Below are 27,103 nucleotides of genomic sequence, written 5' to 3'. Positions count from 1 at the left end.
ACGTTATGGAAAGTGGAGACGGCTTTGTCCGTGTCACGTGTGATCGACAAGATATCGGGATCGACAGTGCATCCTAACCTCAGATCTACAGGAATGTTTATGATGGTTTTGGTCGAATAAAAGAAGAAGTTATCATATGTATCAAAGTTCGAATACAAAATGATATTTTTGAATTCAATGTTGCTATGGTATCATAGGAATCCAACAACGGATATCGGCGCTAACTAGAAATATTAAGTAAAAAATGTAAAAGAATCAAACGGCGGCAATAACAACACTTCCGTTCTCCATATTGATGTCATTTTGTGGTTCCCCTTTCGCCCAGTCAAACAAACGCCCGTTCGGCCCCGGCGGGAAGTGAACATTGGTTGGATACTCCGAGTCAGGAGGCAACTTCAACCAGGCCTTGGCAGCCTCGATTGATGGTTCATCCCATGCTTCGAACCAAGTATCATCACCATCAAAATCTTTGTGGTCATCCTTGGGGGTCATCGTTGCTAGCGCATTATCCAGCGAATCGGGAGTATCATCAGATTGTTCGCGGGAGAGCATATCCGTATTCACGAATTCCTCCATGGGATCGTAGCCGTGAGCCAAGCGTCGGCATTCTGAGAAAATAGGTCCGAAAGTATCATGGATCTTTTCAAGGTTCATCGGCGCATTCGCCCATGGGTCTTCGGTCTCGAGATCATCCAAGGTGCGCTTTCTAGCCTGCTTCCCAGGGGATAGAAGCTTTGAACTCTCGACCGCTGCCTGGTAGGATGCCAGCTGCCGGGCAGATGCGGCTGAATCAGCTTGCTTGCCGGGAGAAGGCTTTCCATTTTGATTCGCCGGAGTAGCAGGAGTCAAGCCCAGACCGATGTCAAGGCTGTCGATGTAGTACTGCAGAGGGTTTTCGATACCCTCCTCATTCTCGGGCTGATGACTCTCTTCAACGTGCTTATTCAAAGCTGCTTGGGTTGGGAATCCGAGGAAATGCTGTTGGCAATCGACGACGCTACATTTGAAGGTGCCGGCCAAAGCAGCAGCCTGGGTCTTTGCGTTCGCCATGGCTGCCTGGTGGGTCGCCGCAGCAACAGAGGCAGGATTGGGTTGCACAGGTGAGGCACTCGCGGCACCAGCGTGAGACTGCTTTCTCTTCTTGGGCGGAGGAAGTTTCAGCTTCTCCGGTGCAAGACCACCTGGACCATACGCGTGGGGCACACCCTGTGGGGACGGCGCTCCGAATGGCGCGGGGGCGACAGCTGCACCGGACTGGTTGGAGGCACGTCGAGCGTGTTGGAGAGCTTCTTCTTGTTGTTGCTGTAACTGTTCAAGGTTGGTCGCATTTAGCGCGGTCGTGCTTGTGGCCTGCGGAGCAGGCGCAGGGGCGCCGTTGGGCCGTTGCTGGTTCATACGAAGAATCATCACCTGGAACAACTTTCGAATGAACAGAATAGCACCAGTCAGATAATCTTGAGTGATAGTAAAGTTGTCATTGAGGACCCAATCCGGTGTGTTCTTGAACTGCCGCATGATTTGAACACGCATGGCAAGAAGATTCCTGGCGTTCTTCTCCTGGCCCTGCATCTTCGCAAACCCGTGGGTCATCAAAATATCAAGCCGCCCGAGGATATCCAAGGAGTCCATGAGCAGCTGAGACATGACCGCCTTTTGTTCTGGAGAAGTCACAACAGGTTGAGTAGGCGGAGCGCTCTTGGCGATTTCCATGTAAACGCTTAGAATCTCCGGCTTGAGGTGAGTTCTCCAGTTCTCTTCTGCAGCGGCCCGACTGATGATAGGTCCACGAAGGAAGTTCTGCTGTTGCTTCCGCATGTGACCTTCGACTTGCATTCGCTGGTGAGGAGTCATCGAGTGAAGCTGCTCATGAGATGGCGGAGGACCTGGCCGAGCTACAGGGGGCGCAGCGGCAGCAACGGCAGGCTGATGAGACATTTGGGGTGTAGTTGAAGCCTGGGCTTCTCCAGTCTCATCCATTTTAATTTTGCTCTTCTGGCCCTGTTTGGCGGCTGCAGCTTTGGCGTTCTTTGCCGGAGCCCCGGGTTGAGCCTTTGCATTTGATTGTTGCTGATCGGTGGTTGCCGGTGGTTGCGGAACTGCATTTAGGTTCAATTGGGCAGCGGCATTCTGGGGTACAGAAACAGGAGGCTGTTGCATAAGCTGATTCGGCTGTCCAGGGGACATGTTCGCTCCATTTGCGTTCATTTCTTGTCGGGCGCGAGCGGCCTGCGCGGCAGCCTGCTGTAACATCTGCCTATGGCGGTGTTGGATGAGGTCACGGATCTGTTCATCGGTAATATTATTGCCATTTGGACCCATCCTTTGACGAGCCATGTGGATATCCCCAGGGGTTAGCGGTCGCATCTGAGGCATCTGGGGCTGAGGCTGTCCGTTGGTGAGGTTTTGCCCATTTGGCATTTGACCTGGCTGTCCTTGGGGCTGTGATAAAATGCCCTGGTTCTGGTTATTGGGAACTCCGGCCCTATTAGCTAAAACCGAACCGAAGTGGAGTTTTTGCAGCATCATGAGCTTGGATAAATCAACGCCGTTGGACGCCTGTGGATTCGCAGTGACCCACTGCTTGAGCTGCCCCCAAGTTCTGATCTGCCTGGGTACCTGGGAAGCACTGTGGTTGTGATTAATGAGGTTTGGCGGGAAAGCTGTACGATCCATTTCCTTGACCTGCTCGGGAGTCATTTCCAAAGCATTGCCCTGCTGTTGCTGCAAGATATGAAGTTTGTAAAGCTCTTGTTGGCGTTGCTGCTGCTGCATACGTTGCTGGGGCGTCAGGCCTTGACCTGGAATCTGCTGAGGCGGAGCTGATCCGGCAGGATTCATGCCCTGTGGCATACTCATCGAATTCCTGATTCGACCATTACCGGGCATTTGGCCATTGAAGATCGCTTGACCTTGAGCGCCTTGCGATACTGCCTGCTGAAGAGAGCCGGGTTGCTGACCACCGTTGCGAGCGATGTTATTGGCCATGGCATTTCGTCGTTGGGTGACAAAGAACTGTTGAAGCTGCTCATTGGTCATTTGGGCGAGTTGATCCTGGACGGCCTGCGGGAGGGTGGCGGGAATCTGCGGTCGACCTTGCATGTTGGGTTGACCCGTGTTTGGTGGGCGTGAAGGAGGTCGAGGCTGGCCAGGTGCCTGTACGGGTGACATCTGACCAGGAGCCATTGGTTGATTCAACATTGGCATAGCCGGGCTAGACTGGGGCATATGCGTCTGTGTCTGGGGGTTTGCTTGTCCATTATGGCCTGATAGAGCAAGCTGGGCTTTCTGGGCAGCGGCGCGTGCCTGGGCTTGAGCCTGGGCTTGTGACTGCTGAGCTTGGAATGCCATCCGGTCTTGGGGAACATTGGAACTACCCTGGAAGTTTTTCTGACCAAAGAGCTGCGGGTTCATGCCCTGGCCAGTCTGACCCATCTGCTGTGGAAACATGTTTTGCTGGGGCTGGTTAGGGAAAGGTTGTTGATTCATTTGTGATGAGCTTGCAGGGACCACTAGTTGCCCAGCCTCCTGTGAGCGCAGACCATCTGCCTGCTGACCTTGGATGTTTTCCACGTTGCCAATGAAATTGGAGTCGATGCTTTGGCCGGGGCTTCCAGAGAAGCCTGAGTTGCGCTGGAGGTTCATCATATTCTGTAGCATTTGACGTTGATTCATCATTGGATCTCCCATCATGGCGCCGTTAGGATCCATGCCGGGGTTATTCGCACGACCCATTTCCATGCGCGCGCGGCGGTGACGGCGTAGTTGGTTCAGAGCTTGCGAGCGGAAGAAATATGTCATCGGGTCCATGTTCTTGCGAGCGAGGTACGTTCGCTGCTCGACACTCATGTTGGAGAGGTTCATCTTGATCTTCTCCATGTCTTCGGGGCCTGTCTTGGCCAGCATTTGGCTGGCCAGGCGAGAGACATGCTCGAGGTCTTGCGGGGAGAGGTTGTTCAGGTCGTCGTGGAGGGGGCCGCTGCTGGTAGGACGCTGTTGTGCACGTTGTTGTGGAAGCATGCCGGACTGTTGTGGCTGGCGCTGTTGCATGGTTGCCTGCTGGTTTGGATCGTTCATCCCCATGGGCATCTGCTGTTGGCCTGGGATTGGGGACGACTGCATGCCTCGAATCATCTGTTGTGGGAAAGCGGCCTGGAGGGCAAGCTGGGGCATCATGCCATTTTGCATGACAGCAGCTTGTCTCTGACGGGTATCTTTGATATGGGAAAGCTTTTCATTACATTCGCGATCGTAGTCGCCCTAGGGACCATCATCTCAAGTCAGTTATTGCGTCCGATGGAAGGGATGAAAAGGGTCAAGGATGGGACGAGCGCACTCTTTCATTAGCTTGTATGAATGCTTTTTGTTCAAAACTAAGAGCGGCCTGCGCAGCGGCAGAGATATCAATACGAGGCTGGATGAGGCGGAGAGAGGTGATCCTAGACAATCAAGGTCAGCTGGGCGGAAATTCGACCGAGGGGTCCGTTGCTCGTACATTTGCCAGATATTCATCATACGGGTCTTGTTCGTGATTTCAGCCTTCCATCCGCTGAAAGGACCTTGATTCTGCAAAACCTGGGCGACATGGCTCATGATAATGCCCTGGATTTGCTGGTTGTCTTTCGGCGGCTGCATTCCGGGCTTGCCACCAACCATGCCCCCGCCGCCGGGGGCATTGGGGAATTGATTGGGATTCATGTCGAGAGCCCCATCAATGGGGAATCTGTGAGTAATCCGCGGGGAGATTTGGCGACCAGCATTCGCCAAGGTTGGAAGGCGGGATGCGACAGTGTCAGAAGGGAGTTTGGCGGTGATGGAGCGGTGCAGGGACGGGAGATCGTATTAAGGTCGCAGATCGGCCGAAATATGGAAAATCAACCCGCAAGTCAAAAACGCGAGGGGAAAAAACAAATGAAAAAAAGAGAAAAAAAAAAGGATGACACAACGGTGGGTGGAACCGTGATAAGTCTCGATGATCAGGGAGGGTGGGGATGGAAATTCAAATGGTCCAAACGGAGGACACTAGTGGAGAGAAGAGCGACGAGCAACCAGCGCGGCGGGAAAGCAAGGCGTTCGGGCAGCAGCGTCAATTGGACCCAATTCGCTGACAAAAGCCTGAATTTGGCTTGGAGCGAATGAGAGTGACGGACGCAATCGTAGGGTTGATGCGATCCGTGACAGGGATGCTGCAGCTGGCAAAGTTGCACCAGGTTCTACAGAACAAGACGGAATGAATTGGGGGAGTGACGAAAGGGCGAAAATGAGGAGGAGGAAAATCTCTCGAGATTGAACCCTCGAGAAAATGGATGAGAGGAAAAGATCGGAACAGAAGAAGGTCACCCGGAGATGTTTTCGCGCACAGGCTTTCGAAAGTTTCAAAAATGTGCGAAGGGAGGGGTGTAGGAAAGAAGGTTGAGAAAGAAGAAAAAAAAAATTGAAGAAGTAGTCGAGATCGAAGTTAATGAAAGTAGGAAAGTGAATTTAATATCCTCAACCAAACAGGAAATCATAGACTTGCGATGTCCAAGCACTTGAAGTCAGACGATTTCCTGCCGTGACTAAGACGGATTATCTGTATTTACGAGAATACAACTGGATCAATTGATATATATTAGCAGATGTTTCAAATATTCGTGACAATGAATATTTGAAGCCTTTGAGGTATTTCAAGTATTTCAAGTATTGATCTTAATCTCTCCCCTCATTCTACGTCGTCATTGTGGATCTTGTCTTACGGCCGGGGGGAGGAGCCTTGTATAAGTTAAGTACCAATGATCTCTGCTTACATAACCGTTTTAGTATAGAACTAACTATAACTTATCTCAAGCCTGTCGAAAGAGCTTCAGTCAGTATTTTGCCCATTCTAGCACTCCTTGTCTCAAATGCTTAGAGTAACATGCAATATCTCTGATTTCATCAAAGTGTATTTGCCATTCCAGGAACCAGAGATGACCGACCCCAGGCAAAGTGGATAGTTGCATGAATAGTTGCATGGAACTATACAGATAGATCTAAATGAGAAATCATAATTTTCAATCATAATAATATTCTCAGCCATGTATTAATAATTTACAGATATTGTATCTTATATCATAGACCTTCTATATCCTCTGTAATGGATTTTTCGAAAGCGGATTGAGATCGACAAAAGCGTCCCCTGGATCGTAAGTAAATACTCCACCGGGCGCCCTGGCAGCCGCGCACCACCAAGTCACTGGTACCGTGCGCCCGCTTAAGTCAGCAATTGGAAACTCCCCTGGAAACGTCAACCTTGGACTTCGTAGATCTTCATCTTTTAACAACGCAATGAGTGGCTAAATCTTCCATTTCTTTTTTTTTCTTGGCTTCTTCTTTGAATTTTACAAAATCATGTTCTCTGTCTCCGTATCGCCCGTCTCTGTGGGCTCCAATGTCTTCTTCGCCTTGGCACTCTTCGCCATTTCCGTCCTCATCCTGTTGCTCTTGCGCCGCTTCCTGACCCTCCGCGCCACACCAGCATATCTTCTAGTCCCCATATTTTTGGCACTAGCTCTCCCCGCTAGTGTAGTGCTTCTTGTTCCGATTGACTTGGCATCCAGTTCACGCGATGGTACTGGGCCCAAGGCCATCTGGTTACCCGATCGGGTAGTGCTGGTGTGCTGGCGCATCGCATACTGGCTCATCTTCATGTTGACCTGGTACACTCCGTTCTGATCTCTGGAATTTTTTTGTCTTATTACTCACACATACTAGGGCAATCCTTCCTCTACTAGGCGAATATGTCGACTCCGGATACCGCGAACCCAAAGCCCGCATCCTCTACTCACTCCGCATGAACGCCCGATACCAATTGATCGTCCTGTCCTGTGCGGTGGTGGGCCTAATTTATATCTCGTTTTCCATTGGCTTCGACTTCAAAGCTATCAAAGGTCTTGTCATGGCACTGGCGTATATGTGGGGTCTGGTGTTGGCCATCTACCTCATGGGCCACGGCTTGGTCACCATTCCCCGGAATCTAATCCGCAATGGAAATGTGAGCGGTCGCCTGCGTCGGATCCAAGCTCATGCGCCCAAGGTCCATGATCGTTTGATGGATGCTGTGAATGAGCTGGAAAGTCTCAATTCGCAAGTCGCTCAGCTCCAACAGCGCAAAACCGGGACCGCCCGCGATTTCCAGGAGTGGATTGAGGATCTCTCTGGAGGTTCTGGGTCGGCTGATGTGCGAGTCCCAATCCTCGAAACCCCAGAGTCCTCGAGTACAATCCCCTCCGTGATCACAGAGCGATACCTGGCCGACCTGACCCGACGCCTGCAGCGCTCCCGGCACATGAAGGCTCGATTTGTGGATGAGTGGGACCGGTTGGTTCAACTCGCCGCCGACCTCCAGGCTATCATCAATTCCGCCGCCTCCAAGAAACTGGAGTTTGGCCCCGCACCCCGCCGTTCGTCCTGCTTCCCTCGAGCCAAGTTTTTGAATCCGTACATGCGCCATCAACTATACTCTAATGTTATTCCGTCGGTCCGAATGGTCTTTGGGGCCTTCTTTTCCGTGGCATCGGTCTGTATCGTGTGGTCTGAGCTGATCAAGTCTGTGGCTCCCCAGCTGTCCATCGTGAGCTTGACTGTGATGCCCAGCTTGACAGAAGCCAAGCCTCTTGGATTTGGCAAACAGCTCGTCACTTCGGCTTGGCTCTTATATATGTGCGCTGCTGCTCTAGTGGGTGTCAGCGATGTCAAGGTCTGGGGCAACCGAGCCCTGGTGCGTCGGAACACATACGGCGAGAGTGCGTGCTGGTACGCCAGTCTGGTCGCCCGTCTCACGGTGCCTATCGCCTACAACTTCTTGACCTTTTTGCCAAAAGACTTTCGTCGGAAAACGACTTTCTACGACTTCTTAGGCAGTCTCATCAACCTCACCCCACTTGGTAAAGGCTTTGATTTCATCTTCCCAATTTTGATTCTTCTGCCCATCTGCGCAACACTGTTCAACCTCTATGGCCGTGTTAAGAAGATCTTCGGTTTTGGTCTTGCTGAGGAAGATGATATTCATGATATGGAAAACAACCCTTCTGGTTACGGAATGGGGGGCTGGCGTGAAGGCCGTGATCTCATTGAGCGCGAGCTGAATGGGTTTGGCTCACTGGCCGTTTCTTCCCGAGGAACTCGCTCCACCTGGGCAGCAGACCGTGATGACGAGAGCGACTCTCGTGGCTCTTCACGACTGCGAGTCCCTGCTGCTGAGGGCTCTCGCTCTCCTCGAACTACCCACCGGCCTGTCACCGCACCCACGATCGTCGATGGAGAAGAGGAGGAAGAGGAGAACTTTTTCCAATCTTTTGCCCACCGCGTTCGCAATACATTCGAGACTACTAATACTCCCCAGTGGTTTCAGGGTGAACCATTCCGTCTACCCCGTTGGATGTCCGGGGACAACAACACGACGACGGAAGAGGACGGCGTTACCCGATTATTTGGTGGCCGTGCGGTGCCTGGCCGTCTCCGTCTTGGCTAGAGCTCTTTTCTCCTTGCATAATATGGCGTTTGGGCTTGGGTTTCATCTTTACTGCTGGACAGTGTAATATAGAGTTTTCCGGTTTGTACATATCATTTTCCTTTGTATTCAGGAACGTCACCGTTCGATGGCCATGAACAATATACAATTACGACTGAAACCACCAATTATTTCCCTCGTACGTCCCGTCTTGGCTCTTCATTCATATCAACAATAGCCGTCTGTAGCCATTTGACGTAATGTAGCTATCGACCAGCCTAAAGTGTGTCTTGATTGACAATCCTATCTCGGTCTCAAAGTTGGACCACAACCAGAGAATGTAAATAGGATAAAAGCAAGCCTCCAATCCAACGTAATCCATCCTCAATCATTTCTGTCAAGCTCCTCGAGAACATACAGATCCTCTCTAGCCGATCGAAGCTCCGCCCCGACCCCATTCCATATCCGCAATCTCGTTCCCTCATGTTCACAATAAGGCATTGCAGTTGCCTGCCAAATCCGATTGATATAGTTCCCTCCCCCCTTGACCCCTGGCTCCCCCCGACCTTGGACCTCAGGGTTTGGCCCAAAATCAGTACTGGTAGCCGCATTAACAATGGCAAAACTACCCTGTTTTGAGGAAATGGATAGATAACCAGCCAATAATCCAAATATCGTCTCCTTCCATGATCCTTGATTGTTTCCTGAGAAATTCCAGATCCCAGAGTTGACGTATCCGGGATGGACACCGTTGATCGTGATATGTCTATATTTCTCACTTGAAAGAAGGCGGCGGTGCATTTCAGAGATCCAAATTTGGTAATACAATTTGTTGTTCTCATATGGACCTCGTTCTTTGGGTATGGGAAGGCTTTCCTTTTCGAACTCCAGTTTTCCGAAAAAATGTAGGTTGGATGTAGTGCAGATGATGCGAGGCTCGGCACTTCTGGCAAGGGAATCCAGGATCCGGAATGTAAGAAGCGTGTGAGATAAGAAGTTGACCTGTATAATCATCGTCAGCGCCATCTTACAAGTCCATCAACGTAAACCAAACATACCTGATGCACGATCTGAAATCCATCCTTGGTCAACCCCTGCTCATCCGAGTTAAAAGGCGCCATTCCGGCATTGTTGCATAGAATATCCAACGCCCGGCCTGTAGAAAGCCATCTTTGCGCAAATTGATCAACGCTAGCCAGGTTTGCCATGTCAATGGGCCACCACTCGATCGTTGATGAATGGCCCGAAGAGGTGGCCAAGTCCATGCAATGTTCTACTGCTGCGGAGGGGTGAGTTTCCCATTTCGGAGGCTCGCGACAAGCCATGATTATATTGGCACCCCATTCTGAGAATGTCTTTGCAGTCTCGAACCCTATCCCGTTGTTTGCGCCGGTAATGATTACCCACTTTCCGCGCATGTCTTTGGGAGGGACATCTTTCTCGGTCAGTGTGCTTGTGTTTACTCCTTTCAGGCTCTGGATAATACACCACCCGCGCAAATACCAAGAGTGGGGTGGTTCCGGAGTGGATGTTGTGCCCATGGTTCCTGGTAGAGATTTGTAGGTTGGTGGGCTTATTGGTAAGTGTAACTTTCTCGTCAGGAAGGGGAGTTGTTAGATCGCCGCCCCACAAGAGCTGGTTGGTCGCACGGGGTGGGGGCTGACATCTGATCTTTGCACCCTGCTTACCTCTTTCGGAGTAATTCTTTTATCGTAGGGATTCTGCAGCTGTGACCTATCATGTTAGGCAATTGAGCACGGACTCGAATGTACCAGTACGATCATGTAACTAATAGAGTTGATATAGGAACCTCGGGCTTAGACGGAAATAAGCATCGGATTGTTGAAAGCAGAATCCGTTCGATGCAGTAGGTGAAACTCCTTCGGACTTCGGATTCAAAGTCCGTTTCGTTATAAAGTCAATGAGCTGACACTGAGATATGAGTAGAATATTTATCAACATCTGAATAAATAGAAGAAATATGATTCCATGACACTTTCATCATGATCTTGTAGTCGTCACAGTATCAAGCCCGCAGTACTTGACCAGAACTCCTGTCCTGCAATGTCCGAGACGAGATCTTCTACTTTGGATAGGCCTCCTGTAGATTTATCCGAAACTTGGCAGAACCATTCGCTAGAAAAGCAAGAGGGCGCCGAGATCAGTACCTCTAGTGATGGAGAGCCCAAGCGACAATATCCTTCGGACCTTGCGGTTACGCTTATCCTGATATCAGTCACTCTGGCCTATTTCCTATTCTTCCTTGACCTTGCCGTCATTTCCACCGCCACCCCGGCCATTACTTCTCAATTTGACTCCTTGGTAGACGTCGGTTGGTAAGTCCCTATCCTTTTGTCTGGACCACAACTGCTGGTCGCTCTTTTGTGATATGCTGATCCATTTTGGCCAGGTATGGCGGCGCCTACCAGCTGGGAAGCGCAGCATTTCAGCCCTTGAGCGGCAAAATCTATACTCGGTTCTCTATCAAGGTAGGTCTTGAGTCAAATCATGGCTCATGCATCGTGATCACACAGAAAGCAAACGCTCATAAGCTCAATATATAGTGGACCTTTCTTGTCTTCTTCGTAATCTTCGAAGTCGGATCTGCCATATGCGGAGCAGCTCATTCATCGGCCATGTTCATCATCGGCCGCGTTATCGCGGGTATTGGGTCTGCTGGAGTGGCCAATGGCGCGGTGACAAGCATTTCCGCCGTTCTTCCAACGCAGAGACAGGCACTTTTCATGGGACTCAACATGGGAATGGGCCAGGTGGGCCTTGCGACGGGGCCCATCATCGGAGGCGCGTTCACCACGAATGTGTCCTGGCGATGGTGTATCATATTCCATTTCCTACATTGGATATATACAGAAGACTGACGGTTCTTGTGTTAGGTTTCTATATCAACCTCCCTTTGGGCGCTACTGTCGGTGGATTCCTTCTCTTTAACTCAATCCCAGAACCGAAACAGAAGGACCCGCCTCTGCAGATTCTGACCTCTGCCATAAAGGAGCTAGATCTTCCTGGATTCATGCTTGTTTGCCCCGCGGTCGTCATGTTCCTCTTGGGCCTCCAGTTTGGTGGTAATCAATATGCTTGGGACAGTGCAGTTGTCATAGGCTTGCTAGTCGGTGCTACTGCTACCTTTGCTGTCTTCCTTTTCTGGGAGTGGCATCAAGGGGACAATGCCATGGTGCCACTTGCCATGCTTAAACACCAAGTTATTTGGTCGGCCGCAATGACGATGTTCTTCAGCTTGTCCAGTGTTCTTGTGGCTGATTTCTACATTGCGATTTATTTCCAAGCAATCCACGATGACACGCCCCTGATGAGTGGTGTTCAAATGCTCCCAGTTACCCTCGGTATCGTTCTGTTTACCATGGTCTCAGGCACCCTGAGTGAGTGTTTCTAGTCACGCATGACCTTCGGCCTCCCATTAAATACTTTACCCAATAATCTTCGCCGATGCTGAACAGTTTCCATTCTGGGCTACTATCTCCCATTCCTTCTTGCCGGGGGTGCGATACTATCAATTGGCTACGGGCTCTTATCGACATTGAGTCCTACGACTCCAACTGCAAAATGGATTGGGTACCAAGTTCTCTACGGTGTCGGAAGCGGTTGCACAACTGCAGCAGTAAGTCCAATTGCTGTCGAAAAACAGCCCCATCAGCTGATATGACACTTTCAATTAGCCCTACATCGCTATACAAAGCCTCGTAGCCCCGGAGCAGATTCCCCTTGCCATGGGCATCATCATCTTCTGGCAAAACATTGGCGCTGCCACTTCTCTGATCGCTGCAAACGCCATCTTTAGTAACAGCCTTCGTTCAGAGCTTCATAACCGCACTGCGCAAATTAGCGTTTCTCCGGACACTATCATCAATGCCGGGGTCCGCTCTATACGTAACCTGGTGTCTGGCTCCGAATTAACCGCCGTGCTTGCCGCCTACGCCAAAAGCTTCGACAAGGTCATGTACCTCGGTATTGCTGTCAGCATTGCCGTCCTGGTTTTTTCTCCAGGACTTGGATGGAAGGACATACGGAAGGTCAAGGCGCTTCAGGTCATCACTGACAAGCTTTCTAGCAGCGGTGATAAAGATTCTGATGTGATTGGTTAAAACTAGCGTTTTTAGTGAGCAATCGACTAGGGATGGCTATTGATATTTCCTTCAAAGCATCATCTACGGTCGATTCGGCTGCGTATCTTTGTCGTTTTCCTTCTGTCAACTCTTGTGCTACCTCATAAGCTGGTAATTCCACAGTCTTTTGTTGGAAAAGTTACCTATATTTGATTTACCTTGTCTAGACTGTTTACAACTTTTGTTATTATTCGTACCTATCTGAGAAAATTACGCTTATGTGACAATGAGTGACAGTTATATGCACAGTGCTGTCAAGGAGTTGCAGTAAAAGGGTATGTTGCAAATATTTGAAAACATATAACCGATATCCTCTCAAACCTGCCCTTGTTACCCAGGCAACATTGAATACATCTTGAATATTAGGTTTCTTAATCACTCCGCTAAAGCGTCATGACAAGTTTCTTTCCCGAAACACCCTTTCTCTGGAGATGGAGAGCGTCTTGAATCTTGTCCAGTCCCTTGCCAACAACATAAGGAGGAGGGGCCGGTACAATACCACCCTTTTCAAGTGCCTGTGGCAGAAAATCCTTGTAAACATGAGAGACGACGCTGTCAGGGTCCACTAGGCTGTCGACAAGGACGAATTTGGCTTCGACCCCAGTCCTCATACGCGTCGCGGTCGTTTTGAGCATTCCGCCCATCATCTCCATCATGTAAGTGCCCTTTCCAACAAATGTCGGAAGCTTCTCGGCCGGTATGATGGCTCCAGCCACGGCGATGAATTTTCGGGTGTGGAAAGAATCATGTTTCTTCATAACCGCAGTGCATGCCTTGACAAAACCATCGCCAATCGCGTAGGCACCGATCAGCTCCTGGTCGTTCAAAGCACTAAGGAGGTCCTTGACTAACTTTTTGCTCTTTTAGTCGAAAATTTGAGTAGCGCCAAGACTCTTAACATAGTCAAAGTTCTTGGGAGACGACGATGACAAGACTTGATAGCCAGCGGCCACGGCAAGCTGTACAGCGTTGCTACCAACACTTGAAGCGCCACCAGTGACGATGATAGTGCGCAGTAACCCTGACTTGCCCATAACTTTCGCGGGTACTGGGATCTTAGGCATGTCGAGACCCAGATAGTCGGGGTGGAAGAGGCCATACGCCGCGGTGCCAAGACCCAGTCCCAGGACACAGGCCTGTTCATCGGTGATATTGGGTGGAATTGGTGTTACCAGGTTCTGTCGCATTACTTTATAGAGCTGAAAAGCCCCCTCGGCCGGGCAGTTGACCTCTTTCGCAATGGCTGCAGCACTTCCACAGACTCGATCACCCACGTGGAAACGCTCCACATCGGGGCCAACCTCAACGACTTCACCCGCAACATCGGTGCCGAAGATGAAGGTATACTTGATATAACCGGCAGGCGCTGGGCCAATGTACTGCAGGACCCAGTCGAAAGGATTAATGGCCACAGCTGAGTTTTTGATTACGACCTGACCCGAGCCGGGGCGGGTGTAGGGCGCGTCGCCGACTTTGAATGGCAGGACTTTCTTTGCGGGGATCCAAGCCGCCTGATTCGGTGGTGCCATATCTATACGAAAGGAAAAGAGGGTAAAATGAAGCACTAATTACGCATGATGGGTGTAGGAGGGAGACGAAGTAAAAAGACTAAAGACTTGAAGCAGGTAGGGTCATATTCCCATGTATTACCATAGTTGAAATCTCCCTCCAAAATTCGGAGGCTCCTAGGTGAGCTGTGTAGAACCGGAATTCGTACGGTATTCAGAGAACCGAAGTCCGGTCGAAGTCCGGTTGAAGTGCGTTCAAGGCGTTACACGTAGTAAATCGAATCTTTGTTCGCGATCTTTCCATATTCAATTGTAATCTACGGCTAGCTCCCTCCTGTTAAATTTCAAGATCGGATGATAATGTACGCAAATTGTATACACTAGCAAACAACACTAGTAGAATGTCGCGGGCCCTAGTACATTCTCAAACCATTGGTCATTCCTCAAATCCATAGAATGCATCCAACCCATCTGATCTAGATCAAGGATATGGCCACTATAATCTTCGCTCTGAGAAAGCCCGGTGTCACCATTCTGCATCTGAAAAGACATGTTCCAGTGATAGTCAGCCCACACTCGACATCTGGATAAAAGTTTGGATAGAAACTTCAATAGATGGTCACTGCACTGGAGTTCTGGCTCCTCACTGTTCAAATCGAGCTTGTTAAGCATTGAATCCATCGTCGATATGAGGTCAACTCTGTTTCGCACCGCTTGGAAATCCCAATCTGGGTCTTTGAGTGTTGAAAGATATTTCAAGAGTGTGATACTCAGAATCATCTGTGACCAAAAGTGAAAAGGTTGGCCAACGAGCTTTGAGGATGGGATTCTATAGAAGTCGTCCAGCCATGATTTGAAGTTCTCGACGGACTGCCATAGACAATGGAGGCGTTCAAATCCCAGTAGAATCCCGCCGTCACCCCTTCTTCCAGCTAGATCTAGAGGCGCATCTTGACTGATTGGATACGCTAGCTGATTGATGTATAGTTCGACATATTGTGCATGTGTGTTGAGAATATCTGCATTTCAAGTCCGGGGTTCACCCCAGGTCAAGGTATTAGCTTGCCATCTCATAGTGAAGGTGAATTGCAACATTGTTCACCCTTACTTACCAATCTGTTGAAGATCTGCACGAAATGAAGATCATAACTCATGTAGCTGCCTTAGTAAAGATTTCAGATATAATTTGCGAGGAGCTGAGTCCGCAGAGGCTATTCCTGTGCGAGCACAAGCTGTCTCGTTCTGCTGCCGGACATCGTCGGCTTTCTGTTTCAATAGTTGCAAGCGTACTTGAGCGACAAAGAATTCATGGCGCATGCCTTGCTTATTGTGATGAATTGAAGCGCGTCTTCCATCTGTGGAGTCCATCGGATAGAATCCTGACGCCCAAGATTTGACGAAACACTACAGAGTGATATGTTAGTGTGGTTTGCTCCATGGATTTACCAGAGTAATTAAGTTTGGTAGAAGATAGGGAAGGCCATGCACACTTCGAGCTCAAAACAAAACATGCCAGTATCGCTCGCTGCCTTTCCAATAAGTCATAGTGTGTTTCATCGCGAGGAATGTGACCCTCTTCATCCCTCCCCTGGGTAATAGTCATCATGATTTGTACATCTGGCGAGGATGGCTTGAACAATCGCAGATCGTATATCATTGAGATTCCGAGCATCATGAGATGAGATACCAGATCTGCCCTGCCAAGAAATACGTCGGCACTCCATGCTAGATAGGTGAGTAACCCAAGCAGCAGGTCGATACTTGAATCTACTTTGATCAAAGCAGATGTGAAAAGAAGACGCTTAAATTCCTCAGATTGAATCAATCTTTCCTGTGTCGAGAAAGTACTAACGGTGTGAATAGCTTGGAGTAAGAATGGCCTGTTTTGACGGAGATACCAGCTCGTCATGTCTGGGGTAAGATTGAGAAAAGGGAAAGATGGCAGCATGCGAGATCGGAAGAAATCCAGCCGCTCGTCTGGTTGATTTGCCGATGGAACAGAAGGTGGCAGAGAACGAGGATTGGACAGAAACAGCGGATTTGAATTTGGTAATACTGTGGCAATCGAGTTTGTCGAAAATGCAGGCCCCTCATTGAAGCCCAGACTCGTGCTCGTGGGGGTTATCAGAGCGCCGTTTGAAAAAGAGGCGGATGATGAAGTTCTGTCTGCGTGGAGGGAATGATTTTGTGGAATGTTTATTGAAGATCCAGAACTAACTGAGTTACCGATAAAAGCTGTTATTGTAGATAGCAAGCTTTCCATCTTATCCTCTAGACGAGCGATACGAGTATCGGACACATCGGCTTGGTTTGTCGAAGTGGTACGCCTGCGAAACGACTCTGATACCTCACACCTTTTTCCAAGGCGGACACATCTAGGAAATAATGAGCTAAGTGTCAAATATTGTCACGCATTATATATCATCAAGCTATCGCAATTGTCGCCTGCAGTACGCACACACCGGCACTTTGCTTTGTAGCATGGGGTGCAAGCCTGGCCATGAGTGTTGGTTGGGCTGAGACCAGGCTTTGATCTCTCCATAGTCACAGTGGTAGGTCCTGCCATGCTGGATGCTCAAGATATCTTAGTCGATTGTAGGCTGTAACTCAGTAGGGTGGAGGACCAGTTGACCTCTTTGTTCTGCTTACTATGGGACCATATTTTCACCGCCCGCCCCTGAATGGACTAGTGGTTTCAATTCTCTGGGATTTAATGATTTATGTTATGAAAGTTTTTGTGACTTTTGAAATAAATATTGTTTTCTGTACTCGGTAAAAAGCAAGGTTATGCTAGTGGTTGATTTGAGTGTAGGAGCCGGGGTCTGACATCTAAGCATATAATGCCAAGTTTGAAGTAGTACTACATCAAGAAGCCTTCGTGGTCTAGTTGGTTATGACGTTGGTCTCATATCACTTTCACATATGACTTTCCTGTTAACAGGATAGCAATCCGAAGGTCTCCAGTTCGATCCTGGACGAGGGCATTCTTCTTTTTATCTTTTCCATTTTTTTCTTTTTTCTTTTTCCTTCGTCTCTTTCTTTTTAAAGTCTAATCTTTTTTCTTTTTTATATATTTCTTCTCATATGTACCCCAAAAGGAGTCTCGGAATTATAGTAATCGTAGTATGAAGTTCCAAGGTTCGTGAGGCGGCCGTAACCGTAAACCTAAGATATATACTAAAAGCATTTAGCTGCGCGACATCTTTAGAAAATCATAGTAGTATGTACTATACTATACTATTTACCTGCCACCCAGAACTGGTTCTCTCAAGTCCTATTATATCTCCTAGTACCTTCTTTCTTATGTATTGTATTAGTTAAATAGTCTTAGCACCGACCCCCCCAACACCCCCATATCACAAGTAACCGGAAAGAAGAAAAGAGAAGTGAAAGGAGAATGGAGAAATGAAACGTGCAGCGCAATCCAAAAAATCCATAGTGTACCTAAGTAATACAGGGGTTGATAGAATCTAATGTACTGCGTACTACAAACCGGGTACCACATTATGCGGCATGGAAACATTCTTTGCAAATTTGGAGGTAGAACAAATATTTTGTCTACCACATCTATGTACAATATCCATAACTCATAGTATGCCTAGCCCTAGAGGTGCCCATGTTGTCAATTCAGACTAAATCACAGCATCGCATCCCAGTTCGGCATAACCGTAAACTTGCCGGAAAGTTGTCCCATTGACCAAGCCTGGTGTCGCGTATCATCCTTCGGTGGCTGCCCTGCCTCCTCTGGATCTGGAGAAGAGACAATCAGCGCCTCCTGCACGAAGTCCACTGCTGCAGCACGATCGAGCTCGAAGCTTATGCCACCCCAATCCATTATCACACGACCGGATTTGTGAACATTCAGCTTGCCCACACGCCCGGCGGGTAAGGACCAATTTGTCGCGGCGGTGATCAGTTTCGACTTTCCGGTTGATCCTGCTCCACTTTCACCTGCAAATTGGACATCTTCGCCTTCATTCTCGGATTTGACTTGGGGTTCGGGACGGGTGGTCTCCTGCACAGGGGTATCTGTTGAGCCTGGGATGCATAGGTTGGGTGTCATAGGTGGGAATTGCATAAGGAATAGGTGTCCGAGAAGGTGCTGGTTGGCTAATTTTTCGACTGGCGGCTCTGGATCGTCTGTCGCGTCCTCACCCGGGGTAGTCTCTGGTACGGTCTGGGGCTCCTCTGATTCTGGCTCGGGTTCGGGTTCGGGTTCTTGGTGAGTGAGGAGATCTCGAACATGCTCGAGATCATCCAGATGGCGGTCGTATTCGTCAATCTCCTCCTTGGTGCGAAGGAGCTCCCGCGGGTCTCGTTTGGGCGCCGGTGGAGCGACTTCCTTCTTCTTGGGTTCTGCTGATTGGGGATCCGATGTCTTTCGGCGCACGCGATACCTCTGTCTGGGCAACAGCCCATCATCCTCAGCAGGTAAGTCCTCCATTGGTGTATCGGCATCGTCTGTTGGTTCGTCCTTCACACGAGGCCCCTCATCAAGAGTCTCCGGAGGAGTTGGTCTGTCGTCCACAGCCTCAGCAGCCTCCTGCTGAGCCTGCTGCAGAATCTCCGCTGCCTTGCTTGAGCTTGACTCCATATTGACGGCAACCGCCCTTTCCTCATGCTCATGTCGAGTAACCCGAACAGGACGCAACCCCTTCTCCCGACGACCTCGCATGGGCATCTTGCCCTTACCGTCTTCCGCAATCTCGTCATCCTCGTCACTCTCAATGTTGATCTGGTCGATGCTCATTCGCAGCTCATCATCTGACGAATCGTCCTCCCGCTCCCGAGACCCTCCACTGATTCCAAATCGTGCTCGACCACGTCCAAAACCACCACCACGACCTCTGAATGCACCCCCAAATGAGCCACTGCCACCGGCGCCACCACGGCCACGGAAATTTCCTCTGCCCCCACGATTCCCACGGCCACGCTGGATAGCAGCCGCGTCTCTCAAGCGGTCATTGAGTCGTTCTTGTTCAATTTTTTCCATAGCCTCACGCTCTTCCTTACTCCTTCGTTGAACGGCCTTTGGTCGGAATTTCATTGGCTTTGGGGTAGGGTCCCCGCCTAGTACTGAGGGCGAGCGTGTTGCTGGTGTGATACTGCCGCCTGCTGGAGCTCGTTTCTTCAGTGACTGTAGTCGTTGTACAGAGGGTCGGCCAGAAGCACCTGGAGCGGCGGCGATTTGAGCTGGTCCATTTTGTGTAGAGTCTGAGTCTTCTGGTTTTGCGGCTGTTCGTCTGGCGGCTGCTTTTGGAGGCATGGTGGTTGGTTGTTGCGCAAGGAGCGCTGTGCCGTAAAAGTTTTGAGATATAGGGCAAGTCAGATTCTTAGCATAAAGCAGGTGGTATTGGAGCAAGAAATTGAGGTCGGAAAGTGATTTTGAAAGATAGACAGCAGGGTCGTAGTGTCACTATGCGGGCAAAAAGTTGAGCTTGACAAAAAAGTTGCGGGGCCCTACACCGCTTTGTATGTCACGTGACCAAAGATCTGATTTTGGAGCGACAGGGAGGCTTCGGCATCGAAATCAGTATCTAAAGCCTATATAATTACAGTTACATTTGGGGAGAGAGATATTCAGACAGAATTGATTCCCAAACTACCCATGCGAACAAACAAAATCCATAGCATCTTCTCTAGCCTGTGCTAGCCCTTCATCAGAAGTATATATATCTTCCCGCTCCAAGATCCGCTCGAAGCATACAACACCAAAAACACCAACACTAGCAAGGACAAACAGGCAGCCACTGACTTGAAAAGAGTGAATGGGAAAGATGGAAACATTCGCGAGCACTAAGACGCCGACAGAAAATCAACCCGCTGGACTTTGTATAGCTCGGGATCGGGACAGAATGAGTGTAAGATTGTGGTGGGTAGAGTGTAGAAAGGAGCGTTGAATCTCTCGTGAGTGAGGGAGAGAAGTTAAAGGAAGGTGGAGGAGAGGTCGGTGGAAAATGAAGGTGAGAGATCGCGGAGACAACGTAATTGACAGATGCTTAACGCTTCCGCTTCTTGTTCTTATCAGCCATGGCGGCGGCGACGAGAGGCGTACCCGGCATCAAAGGATATTCAAGAGGCTCAGGTGACTCGGAGGTTTTCTTGACGGGAACACCCATGTGGCGCCCATAACGGCCCTTGCGTCCATTGCCCTCGTCTTCACTGAGACAGCCTTCAATCCCGATGCCGGCGTCCTTGCAACGGCCACATGGGCGTTGGCGATCACAGCCCTTCTTGCTCTTTCGGCACCGCTGACAGCGAGGCTTTGTGGAAAGATCTTCCTCATCAGCTCCAAGTTGATGTTGGAAGTTAACTGACCCTCCCGACACCTTGCGTGATGAACTCGGGCTAAGAGGGGGAATAGGCGCACTTGATTTGTCAGAGGGCTTGCGCGGGGCAGAGAGCGCGCTCTTGACCTTTGGTTTTTGCGCTGGCTTTTGACTGCGAGGTCTGATGGACGTAGGGCGACTCTTGGGCTTCTTCGCCTTGGGGGCAAACTCTTTATACAAGGTGTCATCTTCGACCTCGCTTTTGATGCCGTCTTCAAGACCATCTGAGCTATGTTCACTGCTGTCTGCGCTGGGAAGAATGTCATCAAGGCCCTTATGATGACGCTTGATAGCACCGGGAGGAAGCATCGGGCTCGATTCAAGTCTGCGACGAGCCGGCAAGTCGTCTTCCTCTTCGCTAAAGTCCTCGCCCTCACTGGTGGCACCAGTCGATGACGCGGCATCGGCAGCACCACTGAAGGCATCATCTAGCGTCGATGCTGATGTACGGCCATGGGAGAAATTGGAAGCATCGCCCAGGCGGATCAATTGCATTGCGACATCCTCATCAGAGATGCAACTTGCGATGGTCGGGTCTGGTGTGGGCAAGATGCCAGCACCGCTCGCCCGAGGAGCTGAGTTGCTGAACGGTATACGGTTTCCATGGTCAGGGACTACGGGCGTCGCATAGACTGTACTTTTCCCTGAGTGCACACCGTATTCACTGTGGCCATAGCTTTGGGGCGATGGTAGTGCCTGGTGGTAGTTATATGGGCGGTGGGTAGGACGAGCAAAAGGTGAACCGGCACCTTCTTGACCGATTGATCGACGTTGGGGAGAGATAGAGGAGGTCGATGTAGTGAGAGGGACTTGAGGAGGGACAAAGAGGGGAAGTTCCTTCGAGATGGAGAGGTTAGAATCGAAGACTTAAAAAATCAAAAATCCAAGTAGTCATATTGTGATACTCACCGAGCTGTCAAACTTTGGGCGTTTGCGACGACCATCCTGCAGTATATTTTCCATACTTATTTCTGAGCTAGCAAATGCATCGCCCCGAGATCTGCGACTATAGCTATCCTCGCTGTCGCTCATCGCTTCATCATCAGGGAAGCCAGCATGACTTGAGCCACGGCTTTTGTTCCCACAACGGGAACCCTGCTTGTGGTGAGAAGCGCTGCGCAGGCTTCGGTTAGATGGAGATGTGCTGCGCTTCCTAGCAATGCGAGAGGAAGGCCGCGACGGCTGATCCAACACTGGCGCAACACCATCCATCCCAAATGGCTCGCCCAGACTGGGTCGCTTGCGCTCGACAGAAAACCCGCCATAGAAGTGGTCGGCGTATGTGGAAATGGGAATGACTCGCACATAAACAGTCATGTTATTCTTCAGGTTTTCATACCTTGCGATGAGGGTGGTCCCATGTTCATCTTCGAAGCTCACCCCACTGGCGGTGCCATCGTAGATGCCATAGAAATTTTTGACCGTCGTCACAATCGAATCCGTTGTATCATGCGGATATATTTGAACGCGCATGGGAATACGAGCCCGTACCTTGGAGTTCTCGTCCAGTAGCAGCTCAAAAGCGACGTTCTTGGGCACGGGGCTTTTGAGCGACAAGTCTCGAGCGCCGTCAACCGACGGCAGCTCTGCTAGGACAGGGTACCCTTCATGCGGAAGCGATTGCATGATGGACATGTCCATTATTCAAGGTCCTCTGCTGCTATGGCGATGACTGCATCAACCCACTGTTTGTACGATGGAGGAGGGAGCGGTTTTGACGGGATCCATGATCGGGGCACAGAGGAAGGGTTCTAGTGAAGAGGGAGGGGAAGAGGATCCATCGAACCTACCACAATTAAAGGATCCGAAAAGGTTGGCAGGGGGATGTACCACCCCCGGGTTGTCGATGGGAAAGGAAAAGGGTTTGACGCAGGGCTTTTCGATGGGGAGGAGGGGGAACTTGGGTGTCGCAACCGAGAAAGACCCGGAAGAGGCAGCGTGGGATCACCTAGGACAAAATCCAACATCAATGTCAGTACAATGCCCTCCTAGAGGTTCGAATTCGATGTGAAGATGGTATTTCTCTTTGGAAGATGAAAGGATGAACGTTGCCTAGCCGAGTCCGGCCGACCTTGGGGGAGGAGACGACGAGAGCAGATTCGGATGAGGATGGAGAGCAGCGTAGACATACCTAGTATAGACACAAATGGCTCCAACAGGATCGCAGAAGCCTATGAATGTCCACTACCAAGTGAGATGGTGAGCGATGGGTGTCGGTCGAGGGTTGTGGGTGGAGGTGTGGATTGTCGTTCGTTCGTTCTACGAAGCGCTTTGGGGGGGGGGGTGGGCTATGTCAGCGGTGACCCAGTAGCCGAGATGAGGCTAGGGAACCTCAACGACAAGAAAGATGGACAATACCCAGAACTGAAGAAATAAACAACAGGGGATGTGTGTGTGTGTTGTCGAATGGGAAGAAAGTTGAGTGGATGCGTACGATGGTTTCACCTAAAGCGAGAAAACGGCCTACTTGGGTCGGTGACATGGCGATTTGCGCTTCCGCCCAAGCTTCGCTCATCACATTCCATGTTTACAAGCTAAAAAGTTGAAAAGGCTCGAGGAAAAGTACTATTAGATATATTTATATACTGTAATCCTCTTATGTTAATACAAATATGTCCCTCGATCACCCATATTGGTCCTTTCGCAATGCGCACTGCTGTCGCAAGCCGTGGTGCTATTGCGCCGAGCATCCTGTCTAACCACCCGAAGCTTTGATAGGAACTAGACTCGGTCTACTTGAGTGAGTATTTACTACCGCTGATTTATTACTCAGAGGAAGAGTGTACTGGTCGGCCACACGTGCACAGGGCACCTTGTCGGAAACAGCATCTTTCTTTCTTGGGAACTTCAGCCCGAATGAGATTCAACATATCGCAACCAATAAACGGTCTAAAAGGGCCCAGTATGTCGCAGTAGGCCCCAATGACACTGATGGACAGGGTACGCTTGTCGCACATTGAAGACCTGGCGCTCATGCGATTTTCTAGGATCTTTGTCGCATTGCCCATCTGAGTATCATTAGAGACTACAAATTTCAATGCGATCAACCCGGCGCCCTGAAACCCGACAGGAATCTCTCATGCGCGGGGAGTTCCAGATGATGGCGTTTCTAGGCAAATGGCTGATCGCGGGCAGCCCCCAAAGCACCGAAGCTCCAAGCATAAAGACCAGATAACAAATCCTTCGGAGACACAATCGCATGACCGTTCTTCGTCACGGTGTATTTCGCATGATCTGCGCCGGGTGAGTTTACCCCTCCTCGGAACCTACGTAAGAATAGAAAAGGGATGGGGGGGTTACAGAGCATTCTCCCTCGAACCTTGCAGGACGAGAGGCAAAATGGGTTGAGAATCTAAAGCTAACAGGGTCCTCGAGTGTAAGGGCGCGTCCCCCAGGGACAGGATCTCCATAGAAAGAAGCCATTTTTACAGTCATATTGACGTGTCTGAGAGCAAGAACCATAAAGGGAAATGAGTGGCCCAGAATAACTGATGGGAACGTGCACTACGAAAAAGATTACCCAGACCGTACAAAGAGATTACATTTGACGGGATTGTTAGGACCAGTCAGAAGGCGGAAAACCGAATTGAGGCGAGGACCCCCGCACACTTTTAGTATTTCCGGAGCGGGTCACAACGATGCCCAACTTTGTCGCAATGATGAGCGAGTTCGGATGCGATTCGGCTGATCTAGAAAGTGCCAACCGTTTACCGCTCGATCCGGTCCTGGCAAAGCGGTGTGGATCACGTGGGTCCGCGTAACTAGCGCGTTTAAGAGGCTTGCTCGGTGGAATTGGCGATTGTGCCTCCACCAACCAAATGGAAATATTGAAGATTAGCTTTATTATATCCTAGAGGTAGTTGGAAAAGCCAGACAATACGGAATACAATTTTACTCGAGGAATGGAGCTGTTACAGCGAAAAATATAAAAATGAGGGACACCGGGAAGACGTGACGGTGATACCATGACGTAACTGATAAGCTGATAAGAACTCTTGGCCCCCAGCGGAAGATGCAAACTATGCAAACACCTGTTGATCAAACAAATCAAATCGTTTCAGTTCTGTATTGTCATGTACTGTCATACCATGTGGACACACCACTGCTCAGCATTCTGTGAGCATCATATAATCAGCCAGTGAGCACCCCTTTAATTGAAGTATATCCGCTGACTTGCGAAACATGTAAAAATTGAATTGATGATGAACTGAGCAAAAGTCTATTTTCCAAGAATAGATCATTTATTGTGGTTGAAAATAGACTAGAATAAACATTAGTCGCCGCGGTTTCCAATTGTAACACGGTTGCATGGGCGTTACCGTTGTTCCTGCACAGACTTCCGACTGTTTGTTTTGCTTGGCGTGACCGCTCATGCAGACCCGCAGCCCTTCTCTTCTCAACTCAGCAAAACATAAACAATTCCTTTAACCACCTCCCTCCTCAACTATTAACGTGTTCTCTTGTGCTGACACCACGCTGGGACCTTCTTAACAATGGATGCGAAAGTATGTGTTCTCTTATTCTTTCACAATCGCCTTTTCCTCCACGTTTCACGTGCTTAGATGGCTCGACTTGTCCTCGACTGTATCAAGGGACTAGGTCGATCCATTTAGTTCCACCAGTTCTTTGTTGATCACATGAACCATGACATAGCTAACCAGATAAACAGCCTCACCGAATTCGCGTCCGTGGCGACGAGAATGTGCCTCCCTCACTCCATAACAACAAAACAATCCATCAGCGCAACAAGTCCATGTCGGCACTGAACGCCACCCAGGGCATGAAGAATGGTACTCGAAGGGCCTTCGGGGACGTGAACCCGAACAAGGACATCTCTCGCGCTAGTCGTGATGACTCTGCCCTTGTGGGAAAGCTTGCTGTACAAGTTTCAGAGAAGCCTGCACTTTCACAGGCTGCCCAGCGCACCGTGTCCGTGTCTAGCTCCAAAAGCTTGCTCAATGTCACTACTAAGCCCATCAACCCAGCTGGAAAGGCTCAACCTACCAAATTAGTCAAGCGAAACAATCCCGTGTTCCGCGACAACCTCGAGCCCGTTGTTGAGAAGGATCCCCTTACTACCCGTTCAGTTCGGCGGAGTGAACCCTCTGAAAAACAAACAGCTTCCAAGGAGATTCAGAAATTCGACAAGAAGGAAGCTCCCACTATTTCCGCAGATGATTCAATGGCTGTCTTGCAGGCAAGTCGTGCCTCAGACTCGACCGAGTCGGATACTACCATCTCCGACACTGAGGATTCCAAGGCTGCTCCCTCTACATCGCTTAAGGTATCAGCTCCAATGGTCTCCGAGCCTGAAGAGCACTGGGAAGAGGAGGATAGCCTGACCGCGCCTTCGACCTTGCGAGCGGACAACACTACAGGTGGTACTACCACTGTGATTTATCCCAAATTCACCGCGAGCACGAAGCGCCAGATCTTGCAAGCTAGACAAATAGTCGAAGCTGCACGCACGGAGGAAGATATTTTGGAGGATTTTTATGATACTAGCATGGTTGCTGAGTACAACTCTGAGATCTTCCTTCACCTTCGTCAAAAAGAGGTACCTGTTTATTGCATTATTAATTGACCATGACTGTCGCTGACTCTTCTCAAGGTATCGATGCTTCCAATTGCTGATTACATGGCCAACCAGGCCGAGATTCAATGGTCCATGCGCGCTGTTTTAATGGACTGGCTCGTACAGGTGCATTTCCGCTTTGCTTTACTCCCGGAAACTCTGTACCTCTGCGTCAATTACATTGACCGATTCCTGTCAAACAAGATCGTCTCCTTAGGCAAGCTGCAGCTAGTAGGTGCCACTGCATTGTTCATTGCAGCCAAGTACGAAGAGATCACTGCGCCCTCGGTCCAAGAGATCGTCTACATGGTCGACGGGGGCTACACTGTTGATGAGATCTTGAAGGCCGAGCGCTTTATGCTCAACATCCTGGAGTTCGAATTGGGATGGCCCGGTCCAATGAGCTTCCTTCGTCGTATCAGCAAAGCAGATGATTATGACCTAGAGACTCGCACTGTTGCCAAGTACTTCATTGAGCTCACAATTATGGATGAGCGTTTCGTTTGCACTCCTCCTAGCTTCGCCGCAGCTGGGGCCCACTGCCTCGCTCGACTGATGCTCCGGAAAGGATGCTGGGTATGTTCATCGCCCGTTCCTTGACTTGTTTTGTTGCTAATAGCTTTGATAGACTTCGGCGCACGCATACTATGCCGGGTACACCTACGTGCAATTGCTGCCTGTTATCACAAACATGCTAGACTGCTGCGAGAACCAGCAAAGCCACCACCAGGCGATCTATGAGAAATACCTTGACCGTAGATTCAAGCGTGCCTCACTCTTTGTGGAGAATGAGGTCCGGGCTTCATTCACCCTACCAGCCGCTACTCCCTTCAATGACCCTGCACGCCTGACAGGTGATGCAAACTACTAACCCCCTGTTTTCGAAAATTTGCAAGCTGAAAGTGCTTCAAGCTTGCTTCCCGCAAATACCCCACGTTCGCTATCGCGTTTCTCATTTCATGCTTTCTCAGAATCAGGCTTCGGTGTGGATCGGGTACCGGCAGGCGTTTATTTGATTAATCATGGAGGTCTCATTTTCCGTTCTTTACTTAATGACATCGGGATGACTTGAAGCCATTGCT

At 49.8% G+C, this 27,103-nt stretch overlaps 9 protein-coding genes across 9 annotated transcripts; 3 read left to right on the top strand and 6 right to left on the bottom strand.

Annotated features, from left to right (window-relative positions):
* Positions 1-255: 255 nt before the first annotated feature.
* Positions 256-4,695, bottom strand: N7520_011531 (uncharacterized protein; the record flags this gene model as incomplete). Its single annotated transcript, XM_057145464.1, has 3 exons — positions 256-4,257; positions 4,334-4,436; positions 4,493-4,695. The coding sequence occupies 3 exons, from the start codon at positions 4,693-4,695 to the stop codon at positions 256-258; spliced, it is 4,308 nt and encodes a 1,435-aa protein (XP_056991218.1).
* Positions 4,696-6,366: 1,671 nt separating this feature from the next.
* Positions 6,367-8,488, top strand: N7520_011530 (LMBR1 domain-containing protein; the record flags this gene model as incomplete). Its single annotated transcript, XM_057145463.1, has 2 exons — positions 6,367-6,674; positions 6,730-8,488. The coding sequence occupies 2 exons, from the start codon at positions 6,367-6,369 to the stop codon at positions 8,486-8,488; spliced, it is 2,067 nt and encodes a 688-aa protein (XP_056991217.1).
* A 363-nt stretch (positions 8,489-8,851) lies between these two features.
* On the bottom strand, positions 8,852-10,008 carry N7520_011529 (uncharacterized protein; the record flags this gene model as incomplete). The annotated part of the gene is made up of 2 exons (XM_057145462.1): positions 8,852-9,469; positions 9,526-10,008. The coding sequence occupies 2 exons, from the start codon at positions 10,006-10,008 to the stop codon at positions 8,852-8,854; spliced, it is 1,101 nt and encodes a 366-aa protein (XP_056991216.1).
* A 523-nt stretch (positions 10,009-10,531) lies between these two features.
* N7520_011528 (MDR family MFS transporter) lies at positions 10,532-12,588 on the top strand (the record flags this gene model as incomplete). The annotated part of the gene is made up of 6 exons (XM_057145461.1): positions 10,532-10,803; positions 10,878-10,956; positions 11,032-11,302; positions 11,362-11,865; positions 11,944-12,104; positions 12,163-12,588. 6 exons carry the CDS (start codon positions 10,532-10,534, stop codon positions 12,586-12,588), a joined length of 1,713 nt encoding a protein of 570 aa, XP_056991215.1.
* Positions 12,589-12,992: 404 nt separating this feature from the next.
* On the bottom strand, positions 12,993-14,138 carry N7520_011527 (zinc-binding alcohol dehydrogenase family protein; the record flags this gene model as incomplete). Its single annotated transcript, XM_057145460.1, has 2 exons — positions 12,993-13,456; positions 13,502-14,138. 2 exons carry the CDS (start codon positions 14,136-14,138, stop codon positions 12,993-12,995), a joined length of 1,101 nt encoding a protein of 366 aa, XP_056991214.1.
* Positions 14,139-17,754: 3,616 nt separating this feature from the next.
* N7520_011526 (putative DNA-directed RNA polymerase III RPC4) lies at positions 17,755-19,383 on the bottom strand (the record flags this gene model as incomplete). Its single annotated transcript, XM_057145459.1, has 1 exon — positions 17,755-19,383. The coding sequence occupies one exon, from the start codon at positions 19,381-19,383 to the stop codon at positions 17,755-17,757; it is 1,629 nt and encodes a 542-aa protein (XP_056991213.1).
* Positions 19,384-20,116: 733 nt separating this feature from the next.
* N7520_011525 (putative C6 finger domain protein) lies at positions 20,117-22,087 on the bottom strand (the record flags this gene model as incomplete). The annotated part of the gene is made up of 2 exons (XM_057145458.1): positions 20,117-21,283; positions 21,356-22,087. The coding sequence occupies 2 exons, from the start codon at positions 22,085-22,087 to the stop codon at positions 20,117-20,119; spliced, it is 1,899 nt and encodes a 632-aa protein (XP_056991212.1).
* Positions 22,088-23,555: 1,468 nt separating this feature from the next.
* On the bottom strand, positions 23,556-23,869 carry N7520_011524 (uncharacterized protein; the record flags this gene model as incomplete). The annotated part of the gene is made up of 2 exons (XM_057145457.1): positions 23,556-23,712; positions 23,766-23,869. 2 exons carry the CDS (start codon positions 23,867-23,869, stop codon positions 23,556-23,558), a joined length of 261 nt encoding a protein of 86 aa, XP_056991211.1.
* Positions 23,870-24,939: 1,070 nt separating this feature from the next.
* On the top strand, positions 24,940-26,892 carry N7520_011523 (cyclin family protein; the record flags this gene model as incomplete). The annotated part of the gene is made up of 4 exons (XM_057145456.1): positions 24,940-24,951; positions 25,116-26,003; positions 26,058-26,597; positions 26,650-26,892. 4 exons carry the CDS (start codon positions 24,940-24,942, stop codon positions 26,890-26,892), a joined length of 1,683 nt encoding a protein of 560 aa, XP_056991210.1.
* Between the last annotated feature and the right edge of the window lie 211 nt (positions 26,893-27,103).

This window comes from Penicillium odoratum, assembly GCF_028828045.1.
Source record: "Penicillium odoratum strain IBT 22623 chromosome Unknown utg000008l_segment0_segment0, whole genome shotgun sequence".
Lineage (NCBI taxonomy): Eukaryota > Fungi > Ascomycota > Eurotiomycetes > Eurotiales > Aspergillaceae > Penicillium > Penicillium odoratum.
Note: the sequence above shows the minus strand (reverse complement) of the source record. Positions and strands in the feature narration are given on the sequence as shown.